At 48.2% G+C, this 18,193-nt stretch overlaps 1 protein-coding gene across 2 annotated transcripts in view; it reads right to left on the bottom strand.

Annotated features, from left to right (window-relative positions):
- Nucleotides 1-18,193, bottom strand: part of PRKD2 (protein kinase D2) — a 34,887-nt gene that overhangs the window by 4,328 nt on the left and 12,366 nt on the right. For both annotated transcript variants that reach the window (XM_072773879.1, XM_072773880.1), the window contains 10 exons: nt 16,869-16,946; nt 16,634-16,787; nt 13,237-13,354; nt 12,462-12,539; nt 10,771-11,029; nt 9,156-9,208; nt 8,954-9,026; nt 8,341-8,447; nt 7,353-7,514; nt 3,230-3,328 (listed from right to left, as the gene is read on the bottom strand). In XM_072773879.1, coding sequence (XP_072629980.1) covers nt 3,230-3,328; nt 7,353-7,514; nt 8,341-8,447; nt 8,954-9,026; nt 9,156-9,208; nt 10,771-11,029; nt 12,462-12,539; nt 13,237-13,354; nt 16,634-16,787; nt 16,869-16,946 — 1,181 coding nt within the window. The remainder of the gene's footprint in view (nt 1-3,229; nt 3,329-7,352; nt 7,515-8,340; nt 8,448-8,953; nt 9,027-9,155; nt 9,209-10,770; nt 11,030-12,461; nt 12,540-13,236; nt 13,355-16,633; nt 16,788-16,868; nt 16,947-18,193) is intronic.

Here is an 18,193-nt window from a genome sequence, read left to right as displayed (position 1 = left end):
AAAGAGCCACAGCCCAAACTCTTGACTCCATGTGACAGCCACACCACCCTGTCCTAAGATCCTTTACCTTTTCAAAGATTCACCCTTTTCTACAGATGTTACAAGGGAATACAACTTAGCTGTTAAGAAATGGAAGTACTGATCCATGCTACAACATAAATGAATTCTTAAAACATGAACTGAGTGAAAGAAGCCAGTCACAAAGGGCCACATATTCTATTACTGAATGTTCTGTTTATTATTTTTTTTAATGTTCTGTTTAAACGAAACACCCAGAATAGGCAAATCTACAGAAAGTAGATTCATGGTTGAGATGAGGGGTGGTGGGATTGCAGGATGTCTGGGGGGTCAAGGATTTGGTTGGGGGGCCTCTCTCTAAATGTTCTAAAATTGATTGTGGTGATGGTTGCACAATTCTGAATACACTAAAAACCACTGAGTTGTATACTTTTTTTTTTTTTTAAGTAGGCACCATGCCCAGCATGGAGCACAGTGTGGAGCCCAACATGGGACTTGAACTCAGGACCCTGAGATCAAGACCTGAGTTTAGATCAAGAGTCAGACACTTAATCAACAGAGTCACCCAGGTGTCTCTGAATTGTATACTTTGAATCAGTGAATTATATAGTATGTGAATTATATCTCAATAAAGCTGTTAAAAAAAAATACAGGGTCTTTTCCCAGGCTGTTCCTACTGCCTAGAATACTTGTCCATCCAAAAAATGGACTTACTCTTTCTACAGAGCGGCTTTTTTCTCTTACCCTCTAAATGGGCTATACAGTTATGTGAGCTCAGAGAACCATATCACAGAACTCATTAGAGATATACTAGTATTTTTGTGACAACATGATTGACATTTGCTCTTCCCTCTGTGATCTGTACTGACCAATATGGTGGCCTTTGGCCACTTGTGACTACTGAGCACTCAAATGTGGCAAAAGCAACTGACAAACTAGTTTTTATTTTATTTAATTTTCATTAATTTAAATAACTGATCCTATGTTATATCCAAGAGTGCCACTAACAACTGAACGATTTCCAGAAGTGGAAAGAAACCATGAGGTTGATGTGATCTGTTTCCACTGGGAGTCAAAATCTTTTACCCTTCCACAATAAATGTTAATGAGAATAATATATTTTACTATTAAAAACAACAACAACAACGACCACGACGACAACGAAAACAGAGGCACCTGCATGGCTCAGTCGGTTAAGTGTCTGCCTTCAGCTCAGGTCATGATCTTTGAGTTCTGGGATCAAGCCCTGTGTCAAGCTTCCCACTCAGCAGAGAGTCTGCTTCTTTCTCTCTCCCCCCGTCCCTCCCCACCCTGCTCATTCTCTCTCTCTCTCCCAAATAAATTAAATCTTTAAAAAACAAAAACCCATCTTAGACTTAGTTATTGGAGAACTTTTTAAAATATGCTTGGAACAACTTGGATATGTTAATCTACTTTTCCAACTGCTAATTTTATGAAATCTAAGCAAAAAATCAAGTATTTCTGATAAAAATTTCACATCTGAATGGAGATGTTCCCTAGGTGTTAAATACATATCAGATTCTGAAGGCTTGGTATAGGAATAAAGAATGTTTCATTAATAACTAATATGTTGATTACATATTGAAATAACACTTCCATATACTGGGGTAAAGTATATTATTAAAGCTAATATCATTAGAGGCTCCTGGCTGGCTCAGTCGATAGAGCCTACAACTTTTTTTTTTTAATTTTTTTTTTATTATTTATTTATGATAGTCACACAGAGAGGTAGAGAGAGAAGCAGGCTCCATGCACCGGGAGCCCGACGTGGGATTCGATCCCGGGTCTCCAGGATCGCGCCCTGGGCCAAAGGCAGGCGCTAAACCACTGTGCCACCCAGGGATCCCCAAGCCTACAACTCTTGATCTCAAAGTTGTGGGTCTGAGTCCCACACTGGGGGTAGAGATTACTTAGAAACAAATTTTTAAAAATCCAGTTAATGTCACCAGTTTCTTTTGACTTTTTAAAGTGTGGCTACTAAACTGTAGTATATGGTATCTCTAGATACCAGCAGCACCCATCCTCACCCCACCTGCCCAACAGCTGTGACAACCCAAAATGTCTCCAACATTGTCACATGTCCCCTAGGGGGCAAAACTGCCCTAGCTGTAAACCACTGCTAGAGATGGACATTCGTTGGCCTTAGAGAGGAGATATCTTTGCTCACCACAGTTTCTGATGCCCCTACATGGAGCTGGGCACATAGTAAGCACACAGCAATTCCTAGTTGACTAAAATGAACCTCTGGCTTTTGAAGTGAAATGAACTCAAAGTTTGCGAAACACAGATCATAAAGCAAAAAAAATACACAGGATGTGGAAGGGCTACATGAGAATCTGTAACTGAGGCCCTTAAACATAGTAGGCACTCAAAAAACTCCCATCTGTTAATAATCATCACCCCTATACAATCTGGCTCTGCCCCTGAGGGGCATTCTCACCGCCCAGTCCAAGGTTCCTTAGGGCTGTTTTCCTAGCAGACCCACAGAAGAAATTGCCCTCCGCTTCCCCCATTAATAATAAAAACTTGAGGGCAGCCCCCGTGGCGGAGCGGTTTAGCGCCTCCTGCAGCCCAGGGCGTGATCCTGGAGACACGGGATGGAGTCCCACATCGGGCTCCCTGCATGGTGCCTGCTTCTCCCTCTGCCTGTGTCTCTGCCCCTCTCTGTAACTGTGTCTCTATGAATAAATAAATAAAATCTTTAAAAATAATAATAATAAAAACTCGAATGGGCCACAGGGCCATGGAGAATAAAGACTACATTTCCCAGCCCCCCTTGCGGCCAGCCAGGACCACGTGAGCTACTCGTGGCCAATGGGATGCTGGAAGAGGTGCCTTGTAAACCTCCACACCGCCGTTCTGGAGGAAGGAGGTGTGTTCATTCCCTCCACCTTGTTTCTTTCCTCTTCTCCCTCCTATTATGTCACATGATGGAGACCATCATGAACCACGGAGATGAGGCAACATCATAGAGAGCTGAAAACAAGACAGCCGGAGCCGAGTACCTAAGAAACCGCTTTTTCAGCCTCAAAATGCTTATGCTGGACCCTACATGAGTGCGAAATAAGCCTCTATTTTATTTAAGCCGTTGTTATCCCGAGTCTCTGTCTCCAGTTATCCTGATTCATTCAATCCCCACCCACCTCCAATATTTGCTGGGCTCCCCAAATCAAGCTGGGACATAACTGACCTGAGGAAACGGGTCAGCTGACGCCAGCAACACGTTCTCCGGTTTCAAGTCACAGTGGACGATGTTCTTGAAGTGAAGGTGTCTCAGAGCCACCAGGATCTGAGGGGAGGGGGTGGGGTGGGTAAGAAAGTCAGAAAGGTATTAGTCCCACACTCCGCCTGCAGCTGCCAGCCCTCCAAACCCCATCCACGCCCCTCTCGGCACCCCTAAAAATACCCCCCCAGGGGCAAGGGAGGCATTGGAGCCCCAAATAAGAATCTCAGGACCCCAAAACCATGACACCTGGGTTAAGAGTTGAAGACTCCAGAAAGGCTCGACTGTAGCACTGGGGTTTGGGAAGAGTCTGAGGTCCTCTAGCACGTGGTAAGCTCTTGACAAAAAAGAACTATTAGTAAAGCTGGCTCGTCTGCAGAGCTGGCAACTTGTGATCTCCTGGAACGTGAGTTCGAGCCCTACCTTGAGCCTAGGGTTTATTTTAAAAAGAGGGTGGAGGGCAGGATGCCTGGGTGGCTCAGTGGTTGAGCGTCTGCCTTTGGTTCAGGGTGTGATCCCTGGGGTCCTGGGATTGAGTCCCATGTAGGGCTCCCCGAGGGAGCCTGCTTCTCCCTCTACCTATGTCTCTGCCTCTCTCTCATGAATAAATAAAATCTTTTAAAAAGGGGCAGCTATTAGTAAAGTAGTGGCCTTTAAGATGGTACTACTCTGTGACTCCATTTTCTAGGAAGTATTTTTCATCCATTAAAAAACTTTAATATGAAATAGTCCAAATACCAAAATGATCTACATTATATATCAAATGCAACATTCTAAAGAGGCGGGGCGAGGGGTGGATTCTTGAGCCAGCCTCCGCAGGTGGAAAACCCGGCTCTACACTTCATAACTAGCTTGTAGCCTTCGGCAAGCCATTTTAACCCTCCGGGTCTCAGTGTTCTCGCCTGTAAAATGCGGGTAATAAAAGTACCCAACCTCAGGGTTTGCTATGAGGTTTATTTTTTTTTTAAGATTTATTTATTTATTCATGATAGACATAGAGAGGGAGAGAGAGAGGCAGAGACACAGGCAGAGGGAGAAGCAAGCTCCATGCGGGGAGCCTGATGTGGGACTCGATCCCCGGTCTCCAGGATCGCGCCCTGAGCGGAAGGCAGACGCTTAACCGCTGAGCTACTACCCAGGCATCCCTGCTGTGAGGTTTAAATGAGTAGAGGCATAGAGAGTGCCTAGGACAGCGTCTGGCACAGAGCAAGCACTACGTTAACTACTACTATCATTGGTACTGGCTACTCTTTTTGTGATGGCCTGCGGGTGAACATATTTCTGTGTGTGTTTCAAATAGACCTTTTCCTACTCTATCTGCTAATTCAAAAATATCTTATGATGGCGAGGTGAGCTGATTTACAAAACAAAATGCAAAAAACAGATACAGGGATGCCTGGGTGGTTCAGCAGTTGGGCCACTTGGCCACTTTCTCTGTCTCTCATGAATAAATAAATAAAATCTTAAAAAAAAAAAAAAAAGAGAGAGAAACCATACAATTTACAACCACTTTATCTGCGGACACTATGACCATCTTGATTCTGTGTAATCCTTGTACTACAGCCAGGGAGATTGAGATCCCCAGTGTGTATGTACCTCTTTTCCAGATTTCCTGTTTGTTGACCACCTCCTCCCTTACTAGTAAATGAGGAGAACAAAGAGGGCAGGTTGGAAGCTGACAGATCCAGGTTCTAATCTCGGCCACCTAGCTGTGTGACCTTGGGCAGGACAAAGACCCTCCCTCCACCTCAGTCTCCTCATCTGTAAAATGGGGGTGATAGTAATACCTACCTCAGAGGGCAGTTGTGAAGCATAAACAAGCCCATGAGATAAAGGGCCTAGCACAGGACTTGGGGTAGGGCAGAGAAGAGGCGGAAGACAGAAATCTGCAGGGAGACAGAAAGGAGCACAGGCCAAAAAGAGAGGGAGAGATGGAAGACTAGAAAGAGAAACTAACCAGTTGCTGAAGGCAGGCAGTTCCCTCTCCCCACCCGAAGTCTGGATGAGCCTGCCTAAGTGGGCTTCTCTCCCCACCCCACAAGCCAACCTGATGAAGGCATAGAGCTGGGGAGAATGAGGGTGCTGGGCCTGCATAAAGGAAGCATAGCACAAGGGACTTTGCAACCAAAAGAACAAGTCCCAAATCAGGTGAGGGGCCAGCCAGATGGGAAGGCCTTTCCAGGAAAGCTGTAAAACCCAGAAGCCACAAAAGGCAATGTTTAACATAAAAACTTTTTTGCCATAAAAAGTTAAACTCTTTATGGCAAACAAAAGCCATGAATGAAATGAAAAAGAAAAGAAATACTGGGATAGAAAAAAATTGGGCAGCCAGGATGGGTCAGCGGTTTAGTGCTGCCTTCAGCCCAGGGCGTGATCCTAGAGACCCTCTTTGGGAATCAGGTCCCACGTTGGGTTCCCTGCCTGGAGCCTGCTTCTCCCTCTGCCTGTGTCTCTGCCTCTCTCTCTCTCTCTCTGTCTCTCATGAATAAATAAATAAAATCTTAGAAAAAAAAATTGAACACAATTGACAAGGATCCAGGGTCCCTCATATACAAAGAGCTCTCAAAATTCAATTATAATAATCCAATTGAAAAATGGGCAAAGGGTATAAAAAAGCACAAGCTAATAAACATAGGAAAATATGGCTCAACCTTACCCATAATTTTTAAACTGCCAAATAGAGCCACATGAAGTATTATTTTTCCACCTATAAGACTGGTGATTGGGGATCCCTGGGTGGCGCAGTGGTTTGGTGCCTGCCTTTGGCCCAGGGCGCGATCCTGGAGACCCAGGATCGAATCCCACGTCAGGCTCCCGGTGCATGGAGCCTGCTTCTCCCTCTGCCTGTGTCTCTGCCTCTCTCTCTCTCTCTCTCTCTCTCTCTCTCTGTATGACTATCATAAATAAAAAAAAAAAAAAAAAGACTGGTGATTATTTTATCCAGAGTTAGTAAGGAGTGAGGAAGTAGATAGCCTCAACCTGTTGTTGAGAGCAAAGACTGAAAGGGATTTTAGAGAATAACTTGGCAGCATGTTTAAAAAATTTCTAAAGCACATTCCTCTGGACTCAGGAGTCTATTAATCTGAAACATGTTCTACAGAAATTCTCCCACCAGAACCCAGCAATATGTGTAGACAGATATTCACAGGATGTTGTTTGTAATGGTGGAGAAATGAAAACAACCTCCATACTCAGCAATTACAGGATTTGATGATATCCATCATGGGATACAATTCGGAAAAAGAGGCAGCTCTACTAACTACATACCAAAATAGAATAGCCTTCCAGAAGTACTATTAAAGTGAAGAAAGTAAGAGGCAGGGCGACATATGGATGACACCAATTAGTTTGATATTACTAGTTAAAAGCATGGATCCTAGGTTCAAATCCCACTAGCTGTGTGACTCTGGGCAAGTTACTTAAAGTCTCTGAGCCTTGGTTTCTTTCCTCTCAAAAAATGGGAGCAATCGTGGCCACTACCACATAGGTTGCTTTGCAGAAAAAATGAGTTAAAATGGTGCCTGGCACACAGTATGTAAAAATGAGTGGCTGAATTACTTATCACATTAGCATTCCCCATCCCTGCCCTGCCCACTCTGGGTGATTGCTGTCCAGGGCTGGGGCTATCTTGGTCACAGCTGTGTCCCCTGCACTCTCTGGCATGGGGCCAGGAACAAAGCACGGGTACAGGGAGAGCTTGGTGAACCATCTAATACATGGCTGAATGAGCTCCCTACAGAAAGGCCTCTCTCCCCTTCCCTTTTCCTACACGAATATAGTCAGGCCTAGGGAATCTCATTATCTTAAGTAATAAAAATATAAAATAATAATTTCTTATTTTTCTATACTAATAACTATGATTTTTCACTACTGCTCTATTATTTGTATTGTTCTATTGTTATTATTCTCTTATTATTCTCCAGTCTGTTCTATTATTACTCTACTATTTTGAAATTACCATTCTATTATTCTTTCTATTATTATTATTACTATTTTTTATTGTCCACTACTAGGACTCCCACCAGTGTCTGCCTGACCTGGGCATAGGGCAGGTGGTGAGCCAGGCAGAGGGGGGCAGGGACAGGTGTACCTGGGTGATGAGGAACTTGGTGAGGCGTTCGGGCAGCCGGCCCTTCTCGCTGGAGAGGATCATCTCCAGCATGTCCCCATGCAGCTTCTCCATCACCACAAACACCTTCTCCGGTGTCTCAAACATGCAGTCCAGGTTCACGATCCCTGGGTGCCGCAGACTCTGGGGTGGGTAGGGTAGCAGTCAGGGTCCAGGTTGCGCATGAACTTGGGACCCCCGAGGCAAGCCATGGGACCAGATGGACAACAAATAAGAAGGATGGCCCCGGGGGGTCGGCAGATCCTTCCCTGGGGGTAGCACTGGGGGAAGGGGGAGGGGCTTCCCACAGGCCAGACAGAATCACATCCCCACACCACTGTATCTAGAAGGATCTTTATGGTATGAAGCTCTGCTGAAGGCCCAGGATTGTAGGAGGGAAGGGGGGAGGGAGAGAACAGAAGTATGGAACAATGGGAACGACCTCTGTGCATCTCTGTTTTAAATCCTCTTCCCTCCCCCCAGCCGTGCCTGGCCTAACCCCATTTCTCCCACCCAGGTCCCCACCCAGCCTCCTCCCTGGGGTCCAGGCTCCAGTCCCACCACTCTCCACCCACCTACCAGGGCAGCCTGAGATCTTCCTAAAGTACACACACTCAACCCTGTCCCTTCATTGCTCAAAATCTTTCCATGGCTCCCCAGTACCCTGAGGAGAAAATCAATGGGGTGTCCTCACCTCCCACCACCTCCCCACACATAAACCATCTGGTATCTTTGAATTTCAAATTCCTAGAGGACTTCATGTCCCTCTCACCTCTAGATCTTTGCACAGGCTGGTCCCTCTGTTCAGAATACCTTTCCACCCCTCAGTCCCAACATGCATATTCCCTCCTCCAGGAAGCCTTCCCTGACCACCCTCAGCCTGGGTCAGTTGGCCCCTGAAAGGAGGAAGTGGGAAGGGAAGATCCTTCCTAGGTGGGAACTGAGCTGGGCTCCAGAGCCTGATGTTCACCTGCAGAATGGCCACTTCATTCCGGAGCTGGCTTTCCTGCTTGGTGGGGAAACGTAGCTTGTCAATGACCTTTACTGCCACGTCCCGGCCTGTCTTCCGGTGCTTTCCTGGGCAGAGGATAGGGGAGGTAGGGGATGAAGGGAGCAAGACCTTCCAGTTCTGGCAAGAGGCACATCCCTCCCACCACCACCACCACCACAGAGACACAGGCATAGTTGAACAAATATGGGCAGAAGGCCATTAAGGTGGCTCTGAGGGGTCTCCAGGAGAGATGTAACAAGTGTGGGGCCTTGGGAATAAAGGTGGAATGAAGAAGGTGGAAAACAGCTCTGAGAAGGGAAATCTATAACATGGTAAACTAGATTTATAACCAATTGGAATCTAGGAACTAGCTCTGTGGCCAATCAGAGTGCAGAATTCGTTCTCCTATTAATGGGTGAAAGTCCATTGGCTTTTCCCAGAGAGAAAAGAAGCGCCTGCAACCATCTGGCTGGAGGATCTAGCTTTCTAAGTCACCCAGAATAGGAAGTGAGCATGTAGCCAATCAGATTGGAAGATCTGGAGCCCAGAAACCCCCAGGATCCCCTCTGGATTAGCTCAGAAGCATTCATACCTCCATAGACCACTCCAAACTGTCCGGAGCCCAACACCTCATCCGGGAAGATCTGGTAGACAGTGGCGATGTCCTGCATGGCAGGGAGGGGAGGGTCAAGGGTGCAAATGGAGATGGGGCGTTGAGGAGACTAGGGAGGGTGGGAGGCTGTGTGGGAGGTAGAGGACATCCTTGGGACCATGGGTTGTGGGCAGGGTCTCACCACATTCTCTTGGATCTGGCTGTTGGACACGGAGATGCTCAGAGAAGCTTGTCCTGGAGAGAGGGGAGAGGTGGAGGTGAGGGGACCCCAGGCTCAGGATTATCTTCACCCATAGCTTCAGAGGCAGCCTCTGAAGCCACACCACCCAGGTTCAAATCCAAGGGATCCAGTGCAGCTCCGGGCCACTGACTTGTCCATTATGAATCTGTTTCCACATCTAAAGAATAGGGGTAATAAGAAGAGCTCCCTCATAGGGCCAGGGGAAAAGTAAATGAGATAGGCTGAGGGGGCTCAAGAAACGATATCATGAATGATTTCACTGACCATTGCACCCCAAGTAGTGCCGAGGGAAGCCATGCTGATCCCATTTTATAGAGGAGGACACTGAAGCTCAATGGGAAAGTCCACACTGAGTCCAACATCTCCCCCTTGAACTTACCACCCTACCACCCAACCAGAGCCAGAGTTCTGATCCTTCTGCCATTTGAACATCTGCCCCCTCGCCATTCTGGGTCTGGCCCCTCCTCTTCCTCCCTGGTCTCTCTTCCCCTGTTCTGCTCTTATTCACCATCCATGGGGAAGCACAAACCTGAGCCTGTCCTTCCTCTGCTCCAAACCTGCCGTGGCTCCCCAGCACCCTCAGGAGGAAGCCTAAGCCCCTTCAATGACCTCACAGGCATTGGTCCCTCATTTACCTCTTTGACTTCAACCCCCATCAAGCAACATGTTGGGTCCTCCTGACACCCTGGCCTCCTTGCTGGGCCTCAGATACAGCAAGTCCCTTCCTATCTCCTGCCTTTGCACTTGCTGTTCCCTCTGCCATGAATGTGCTTCCCTAACTCTGGACTTAGTTAAATCATCCTCATCACTCAGTCTCAGCTCAAATGTCACTCCTGGGGCCACGTCATGTTACCCATGCACACGTTCTGTAGTGTACACTTGTTCATACAGGATGATCTGATAAGTGTCTGTCACTCACACTAGATTACGAGCTCCAGAAGGCAGGAACCTGGGACTTTCTGATCATCTTCTGCCTCTGCTTGAAATATTTCCCATTTGCTTTCCCCTCTCTCCACCCTCCTCAGCTTCAAGGTCTCAGCACAGATGTTGCCATGTCCTGGAAGCCCTTCTGGATACCCAGGCTGGATCAGTTATCCCTTCTGAGCTCCCACAGTCCTCTGGCTCCCCTGTCCCGCCCTGCCAACTCTGGGTCATCACTGTTGGAGACAGGTCAGTTTCCTTTACTGGACTGTGAGCCCTGTGAGGGCAGCTCCTAGGCTATCTTGGTCATTGCTATGTCTCCAGAACTCTCTAACACAGGATGAGCACAGAGAAGACACTCAGTAAATACCTGAATGAAACAGACTGAGCTCACAATCTGGAGGAATTGTCAAAACCTGGGACAAGACTCAGAAAAGGGAAGTGACAGGCCCAAGGCTACACAGCAGGTCTAGGACTTAATAGAGATTTGAACCCAGGCCAGCTGAGTCCAGAAGCCACATTCTAAACTGTGCTATTCCCTGCCTTCTCCCTGGCTCTTCCCTTCCCTGGGACCCTCCCCACCACCACAAGCCCTCCCAGACCCATCCTCTCAGGGCCCAGGGTGGGGACTTACTGTGGGGTGTGTGGCCTGGTGTGCTGGGTGCGTCCTGGAGGATGACTGGCATCAGGGCCTGGCGGATGGCGGTTTCCCAGCCCCGGGCAGCCTCAGCTCCCTGCCCACTGGGCCCCCCTGGGGCCCCCCCAGGCGTCTCGCCCACAAAGTAGGTGACATTAGCAGTGACAATCTCAAAGCAGTGGGGGTTGGTGCCTGGTGGCACAAGGCTGAAGTTCTGGGCGGGCTCCACGGTGAGGATTTCTGACAGTGGAATTTCCTGGCAGGAAAAGAACCAGCACCAATGAAGATGCCAGGCAGACCCTGGGGCTTCCCACTTACTCAGAAGTGCATATAGAATCCAGTATCAGTGGGAAAGGGCCTGCTTTGCATAGAGTAGTCAGAAAAGGCCTCCTGGAAGAAAGTATGTGAAGCAAGAGATCAGAAAGGTAAAAAGAGGCCAGCTGGTGGAGGATGGTGGAAACAGCATGTGCCAAAGCCCTGAGGTGGGAAAGGCTTCTGTTCAACCTGTTCTCTTCCCATTACATGGATGGTGCCTAGCACACAGGAGGTATGCCAGGTTTGGTGAACAAATAAAGTTAGGTCATGAGAGGGGGCCACGGGCTTTTCTTCAGGGCCCTGGGAGCCATGGAAGGGTTTTTTGTTTTTTAAAAAAAGATGTTATTTATTTATTCATGAGAGACACACAGAGAGAGGCAGAGACACAGGCAGAAGGAGAAGCAGGCTCCCTACGGGGAGCCCGATGCGGGACTCAATCCCAGGACTCCAGGATCACACCCTGGGCTGAAGGCAGGCACCAAAACACTGAGCCAACCCAGGCATCCCATGGAAGGGTTTAGAACAAGGCAGGGGGAGGTTTCTGGCTGTATGCAGAGGGTGGATGGGAAAGGATGGGACTAAGATAGGAGATCAGGAAGGAGGCTGAGGGGGCCAGATGGAGGGGAGGGGACAGAAAAGAAGGTGCAGGGTAGGTAGGTGCAGAGGGAAAGAGCATGTTTTGAAAAGTTTTGGAAGAGAAAGCGGGGGTGGGGGAGTGTTGCATTAGGGGGAGAAAAGAATTTTAAAAACAAAAAAATGAAACAGGGACAGACACAGCTAATAAAAACAAGAGATAGAGACGTGGTGGGGATGGCATCTCAGTGTGGCAGAGCATACAGGAAAGATGAGAAGGCACCCCCCACCCCCATCCCCGTGGGAAGCCGCTCCAGAGCAGGTAACCCCGAGGCATCCAAGTTTTATTTTAAGAGCAACGGGAGGGTTCTGGCGGTTTTATCGGCTCTTCTGGCTGCTATGTGGGACAAGAGTGTGGGGGCAGTGCAGAACCAAGGACCCAGGAGGAAACTGCCCGGCGCACAGGCTACCAGGGCAGGTGGTGGGGAAGACTGAAAAATGACCCAATACTTCATTATAAAGTGAAAACGGGACAGGGAGCTCCGCACGTTAGCTTCACGGAGGTTAACTTGGAATGAGGGCAGCAGCCCCACGGCGACGACTAGTCTATGAGGCCTTTTACAGGTGCCAGACTTGAGGTGCGGGCAGGTGAGGTAAGCCGCCCGGGTTCCCCAGCTGGGAAGTGGCGGAGCCAGGTGGGGCCATGTGGGCCCTTTTGCTGGTGACAGGCAAGCAGGGCAAGCAACTGGAAGAGGAGTGGGAGGAGGCGGTCTGGGGGAGCCAGGGGCCAGAAGGCCCACCTTGTAGTATCTGTTGGTCGTGTTGTTCTGGAAGAGCGTGATGCACTTGCAGTCCAGGCGCCAATAGTGCCGCTTCCTCTGTAGGGAAAGGTGCCCCAGGTGAGATGGTCTGCCCTTGGCGCGCTTCGCAGAGCCAAACCCCGCCCCCAGACCTAGCCCCGCCCCCAGAAGGCCCCACCCTTTCGTCTCTTATCTCCCACCCCTCTACCCTAGCTCCGCCCCGCAGTGGGCCCCGCCCTTTCCTAACTCCAGCCCCACCTCCATCTCGTCCCCTTCTCGAGTTGATCACGCCCCTCCCGCCTTAGCCCCGGCTCCACCCCACCTTGCCCCGTCCCATGACCTCTCTCCAACTTTAGGTCAGCCTCCACCAGGCTCCTCCGCCCCTATCTCCTGCCCCACCCCTATCTCCTGCCTGCCCAGAACTGGCCCCGCCACTATAAACCCTCCCCACCCCACCCTCCCGACTTGACCCTACTTGCCTGGCCCCACCCTATATCACACCCCTACTTAATTACCTCCAGTTATACCTCTAGCCCGCCCCAGCACCCGCTGATCCCATCCCCTATAACCTAACCTCAGGTCCTTCTCGCCCCTGCCCCTAACTCTAGCTTCCTAGTTGCGGGTCCCACTCCTCCCCTGACCCTGTCCTTAGTTCCGCCCCCTTAAGAGCCCACCCCTCTATTTGTAGCTCCGCCTCCAGCTCGGCCCCGCCCATCCAGCCTCCTCAGGCGGACCTTGCCCCGCCCCTAACTCTGGCCCCGCCCCGCCCACTCACCAGCGTGTCCTTGTTGCTGTAATGAACCACCCAACCCTCGCGCAGGGTGGTGCTAGATTTCCGTGTCGTGTGTCGCACCGACTGCACCACCCTCATTAGGGGGATGTACCCCAAGGAGCTGAGGGAGAGGGGGAGGGGAAGAGGATAGAGGTTACAAGTGGAAAATACGCATAAGCACCTGGGGCCGCAGGGCACATCTCTGGGCAGCGAGGAGTGGGGTTTTTTTGGCCACACTTCTGTGGTTTCCACATTTCCCATAATGGGGAAGGGGACTCTTGAGAGGGGCACATTACAAGACTGGATTGTGAAGTCAGGCAAATCACCTAACCTCTATATACCTCAGTTTCTCCACCCAAAGGGGTAGCTGTGAGGAGTGAAATCTTTCTGAGGAGTTTACCACAATGCTCGGTACCCAGTGGTCCTCTGATAAGTGCTAATCTGTACTGAGCCCAGTGATTGTGCGGCCAGCTGTGTGATACTGGGCAAGTGACTCAACCTCTCTGCCTCATTGCCCTTATCTGGCCACATGCTATTGTTACAGAGAGGAAATGAAGCCTGAGAGAGTCACAGACTTGCTCAACTCCAGAACCAGCCACCTCTTGATCCCTGCACTAAACCAGGACTCAGGTGGCCTTGGCACTTCTCTTTGCCTCTCTGAGATTTGGTTTCCTCATTGGTGAAATAGGCTGCCTTTCCCAATACCCCCACCCAAGTCCATCAAGATCCAACTCTGACAGCTTCTTACTCCGTTACTAAACACTCCAGGAAAGACCTGGCAGAAAGGGAATTTGAACCTCCAGGCAGCTTGGTCAGGTAACACCAATAAGAAACTCTCTGACATCATCATGACCTGCATATTCATCTCCCCTCTGGCCTGGTCTCCCATCCCCTTCCCCTTGCCCTCCTTGCTCCAGTCACACCAAGCTCTGTGCTGTTCCTGGAACAAGCTTGGCCCTACCACAGGGCCTTTTCACTTGCTGTTCTTTTTGCTTGGTAGGCTCTTCCACTCACTATCTTTCACATGTTTCCTTTCCTCTCCTCCTTCAGATCTCTTCAAATGTCACCTCCTCAGAGAGGCCCCCTTTAATGACCCTAACTAAAATAGCATATCTTCATTCTCTGTCTGCTCTCATTGCTTTATTTCTATTTATTTTGATAGCAATTATCAATACCTGATGCTATGGATGCATCTGTTTACTACCTGTCTCCCCAACTACAGTGTTTGCTTTATGAGGCCAGAGAGTTTCCCAACAGCTGTGTGGTTGGGGTCCTAGAACCCAGTAGGTGGTCATTAAGTGTCTACTGATGCACTGTGGAAGTGGCTCACCCTTCTCCCCACGTTTATGCCTCCCTCACCCTGTGAGGTGAAGTTTTAGCTCCCTTTCTCTTAGTAATTATTGGCTGAAGCCCCTGAGCCTCAATCTTCTAACGGAGGAATGGGGACAGCAATCCTTATGTTCCTTCTGAGAAGGATTTAGTTCAAGAAAAAATAATTAGGGGTGCTGGGTGGCTCAGTGGTTGCCTTTGGGTTGGGTCGTGATCCCGGAGTCCTGGAATCAAGTCCCACATTGGCCTCCCCGCAGGGATCCTGCTTCTCTTGCTGCTTGTGTCTCTACCTCTCTCTCTGTGTCTCTCATGAATAAATAAATAAATCTTAAAAAAATACTTATACATTGATGATGGTTTCAATGCACAGGTTACCCTCATTTACATATGTATTACTGTATTAATACAATGTACTAATTGTGTATTAATATTATTCTAAAACATATTTAAAAAGTAAAAAAATTTAAAAGATGAGAGTAAAAGTAAAGAGAAATGAAGATGCAAACATTTTTTCCCCATACCCCGGAATGGATCACCTCCCAACCTCCACACTTTGGGGATTCAAGAACAGAGTACCAGGGAGGATTCTCTTTCCATCTCCTCAGTGTTTACAACCCAGCAAGCACTTGATCCACATGATGTAATGGAATTTGAAAATTGCCCTGTGAGACAGGTGCCATTACTGCCCCAGGAGGAAACCGAGGCACAGGGAGACGCGACCAGCAGTTTAAGTGGTAGAGCTGGGAGCTAGCCTTGATGCTCTTAACCTTTAGCGCCCCGTGCTCCCAAAACCCTGCTGCCTTCCTGCCTCCTGGACACACAGGCATTCCACACCCATGCCTGAAACCAGGCTCTGTCCTAGGCACCTGGAGAATGGACCTGACCTGACATCTACCCACCAGCTCCTTGCCCCCAAGCACTTGAGCGTATGGGCTAGAAGAACTGAATAAATATGAATCCCATTTATAATGTAAACACATATAATTAAGCCAGTTATTTTTCAGAACTTCCATGCCAGAAGAAAGCCACTGCCTGTCGGGTCCTTGGGGATGGTTTTCCCCTTCCCCTCATTTAACAGATGAGAAGACTAAGGCATCTAAGGGAAGGGACTTGCTTAGGCCATACAAGTCAATCTGAGGCCAAAATGGTTATAAGAAAGTGGGTAGTTTCCCTTCCTTTCTCAGATTTAAGTATACTGCGAGAAGAGCTAACACTATGGAATGCTTACTGTGTGCCAGGCACTATTTTAGGTATTTCATTTCTATTCATTCACTTTGCCCTTACAACAATCCTTAAAGGTAGATCTTCCTGAATCCCCATTTTACTGATGAAGAAAACTGAGGGCCCAGAGAGATTAATCTCCTGCCTGAGGCGATATAGCAGTCCTGTTCTTACTCTCTGCACTGTCACTTTGCAACACAGACTTTCTGGAAGGGCCTGCCAGCAGCTCATCCCAGTGGCATCTTCAGAGAGAGGAGCTAAGCAGCTAGGAGACAGGGAAGTAGGAGGGTTTGACTAGCTACTAACTTTGTGTGTGTGTGGAGAGGGGGGGTTGGTGCAAAAAAGTGGTTTGATTAAAGCACGAGGACAGGGGCACCTGGGTGGCTCAGCAGTTGAGTGTCTGCCTCTGGGTCACATTGTGATCCCGGGGTCCTGGGATCGAGTTCTGCATCAAACTCCCTGCAGGGAGCCTGCTTCTCCCTCTGCCTATGTCTCTGCCTCTCTCTGTGTGTCTCTCAAGAACAAATAAATGAAACCTTAACAACAACAACAATAACAAAATGCATGGTAACAGGACCCTTGGGCAGAAAGAGTTGTAACTATCTACCTCTTGAATGATTGTATTAACAGTTCCCCCCAAAGAATTACTATATATATTTATTTTATTTTTTTTAAGAATTACAATATAAATTAACATCTGCTTCTATGAAAACTTTCTAGCCATGTGCATTTTTCAGGAAAAAGGGAAAATTAAAAAACAAAGTGTGGGTGTCTGGGAGTTTTAGAGGGGGGGTGCTGTCAACCCACTGTAGAGATAGGAAGGGTCTTCCCTGAAGGATGCCCTGGGTACCTCTCGGCCTTGCCTCCCTCGCCTTCCTCCTCCTCACTGGCGTGGAGGGCATTTTCCGAGTGGGAGCCTGGGATGACCCCGGAGTCGTCAGATTCATCCATGAGGGAGCTCTTGTCAGCCTCGCTGAAATCGGTGGCCTCCTCCATCGGCACATCTAGGGGGACAAAGGTGTTAGAAGGGCCTCTGCCCAGTCCCACCCCACGCCCCCCTTCCCACTCAGCCCACAGCCTCTCACCTCCGTTGATGAGTGCTTCCCCTAAGCAGTCGTTAGGGACACGGGTGGCACAGCGCTTGTGACAGTTAAACTTGCAGTCTGGTATGAGGACAGGGAACAAGCGGACAGGTGGGAGGGGAGAGACAGGTCACCTGTAAGGGTTGAACCTTGACTCCTAAACCCCAGGCCCAAAAGATTCTGCTTTTGCTGTTTGGGGCAGGAAACCTAGCTGAACCTTCTCTGGTTGTCCCTCTTTGAGTCTAGAATATCTGGGACTGGGTAATTCTTTGTTGCAGGGGCTGTTCTGTGCATCATAGGTGTTTAGCAGCATCCCTGACCTCTACCCACTAGAGGCCAATAGCACATCCTCATATGATTTTAATTTTTTTTTATTCTGCATTTCTAAGACTCCAGATTTCAATGTCCAAGTTTCTAGAACTTGACGTATCTATGATTTTAGACTGATAAGGCTCCTTGATGTCCAAGGTTTTAGGGTTTTCAATATCTAAACTCTAGAAATCAGTGACTCTATAGTTCTACAATTTCTGGACTAGAAATCAGTGACTCTAGAGTACTACAACTTCTGGACTGTGAAGACTCCAGAATCTGATGATTCCAAGGTTCTAGGATTCCATACACCCGAGATTCTATAATTTCATGCTCCTATTGTTCTTTAGCTCTGCACATCTAAGATTCTAGAATTTGACAGTTTTGACGAATTCTAGAATTGGGTGAGATTCTAGAATTTTAAGTTTTTATATATCTAGATGTCTGGTTTTCTAGAAATTTGATAATCCAGAGTTCTGTGTCCTAGATTTATGGGACTCTAGGATCTCATTTAATGCTTCTAGGCTTTTATTATTCTCAAATCCCATGGTTCTAAAGTTCCAATATTTCAAGAATCTATAATTTGGTAGTTCTAGGATCTATGAGTCTGAAGTTCTGTGGTTCTTTTTGCTGAATCCTAGGATCCAGAATTCCTGAAGCCTAGGATTCCAGTTCTGTAGTTCTAGAATTCTCAAGTTCCGCAGTTTTAGAATGCCACAATAAGTGGCTTATAGATCTAAATTCCTAAGGTTCTAGAATTCTAAGTTTCAACTGACTGAGGTTCTAGGATTCCAGAATTCCAAAGTTTCTAAAACACCAGGATTCAGGGCACTCTTCTGAGGCCCTGTGCTCCTAAGGATCAGAATCCTGGGATTTTTTTTTTTTTTTTTTTAAGATTTTATTTTTAAGTTATCTCCACACCCAACATGAGGCTGGAACTCACAACCCTGAGATCAAGAGTCACAGGCCCCACCAACTGAACCAGACAGGTGATCCCACAGTACTGGGAGTCTTACATC

This window comes from Canis lupus, chromosome 1 (assembly GCF_048164855.1).
Source record: "Canis lupus baileyi chromosome 1, mCanLup2.hap1, whole genome shotgun sequence".
NCBI lineage: Eukaryota > Metazoa > Chordata > Mammalia > Carnivora > Canidae > Canis > Canis lupus.
The sequence above is the reverse complement of the archived record's forward strand: the minus strand, read 5'-3'. Positions and strand labels throughout refer to the sequence as shown.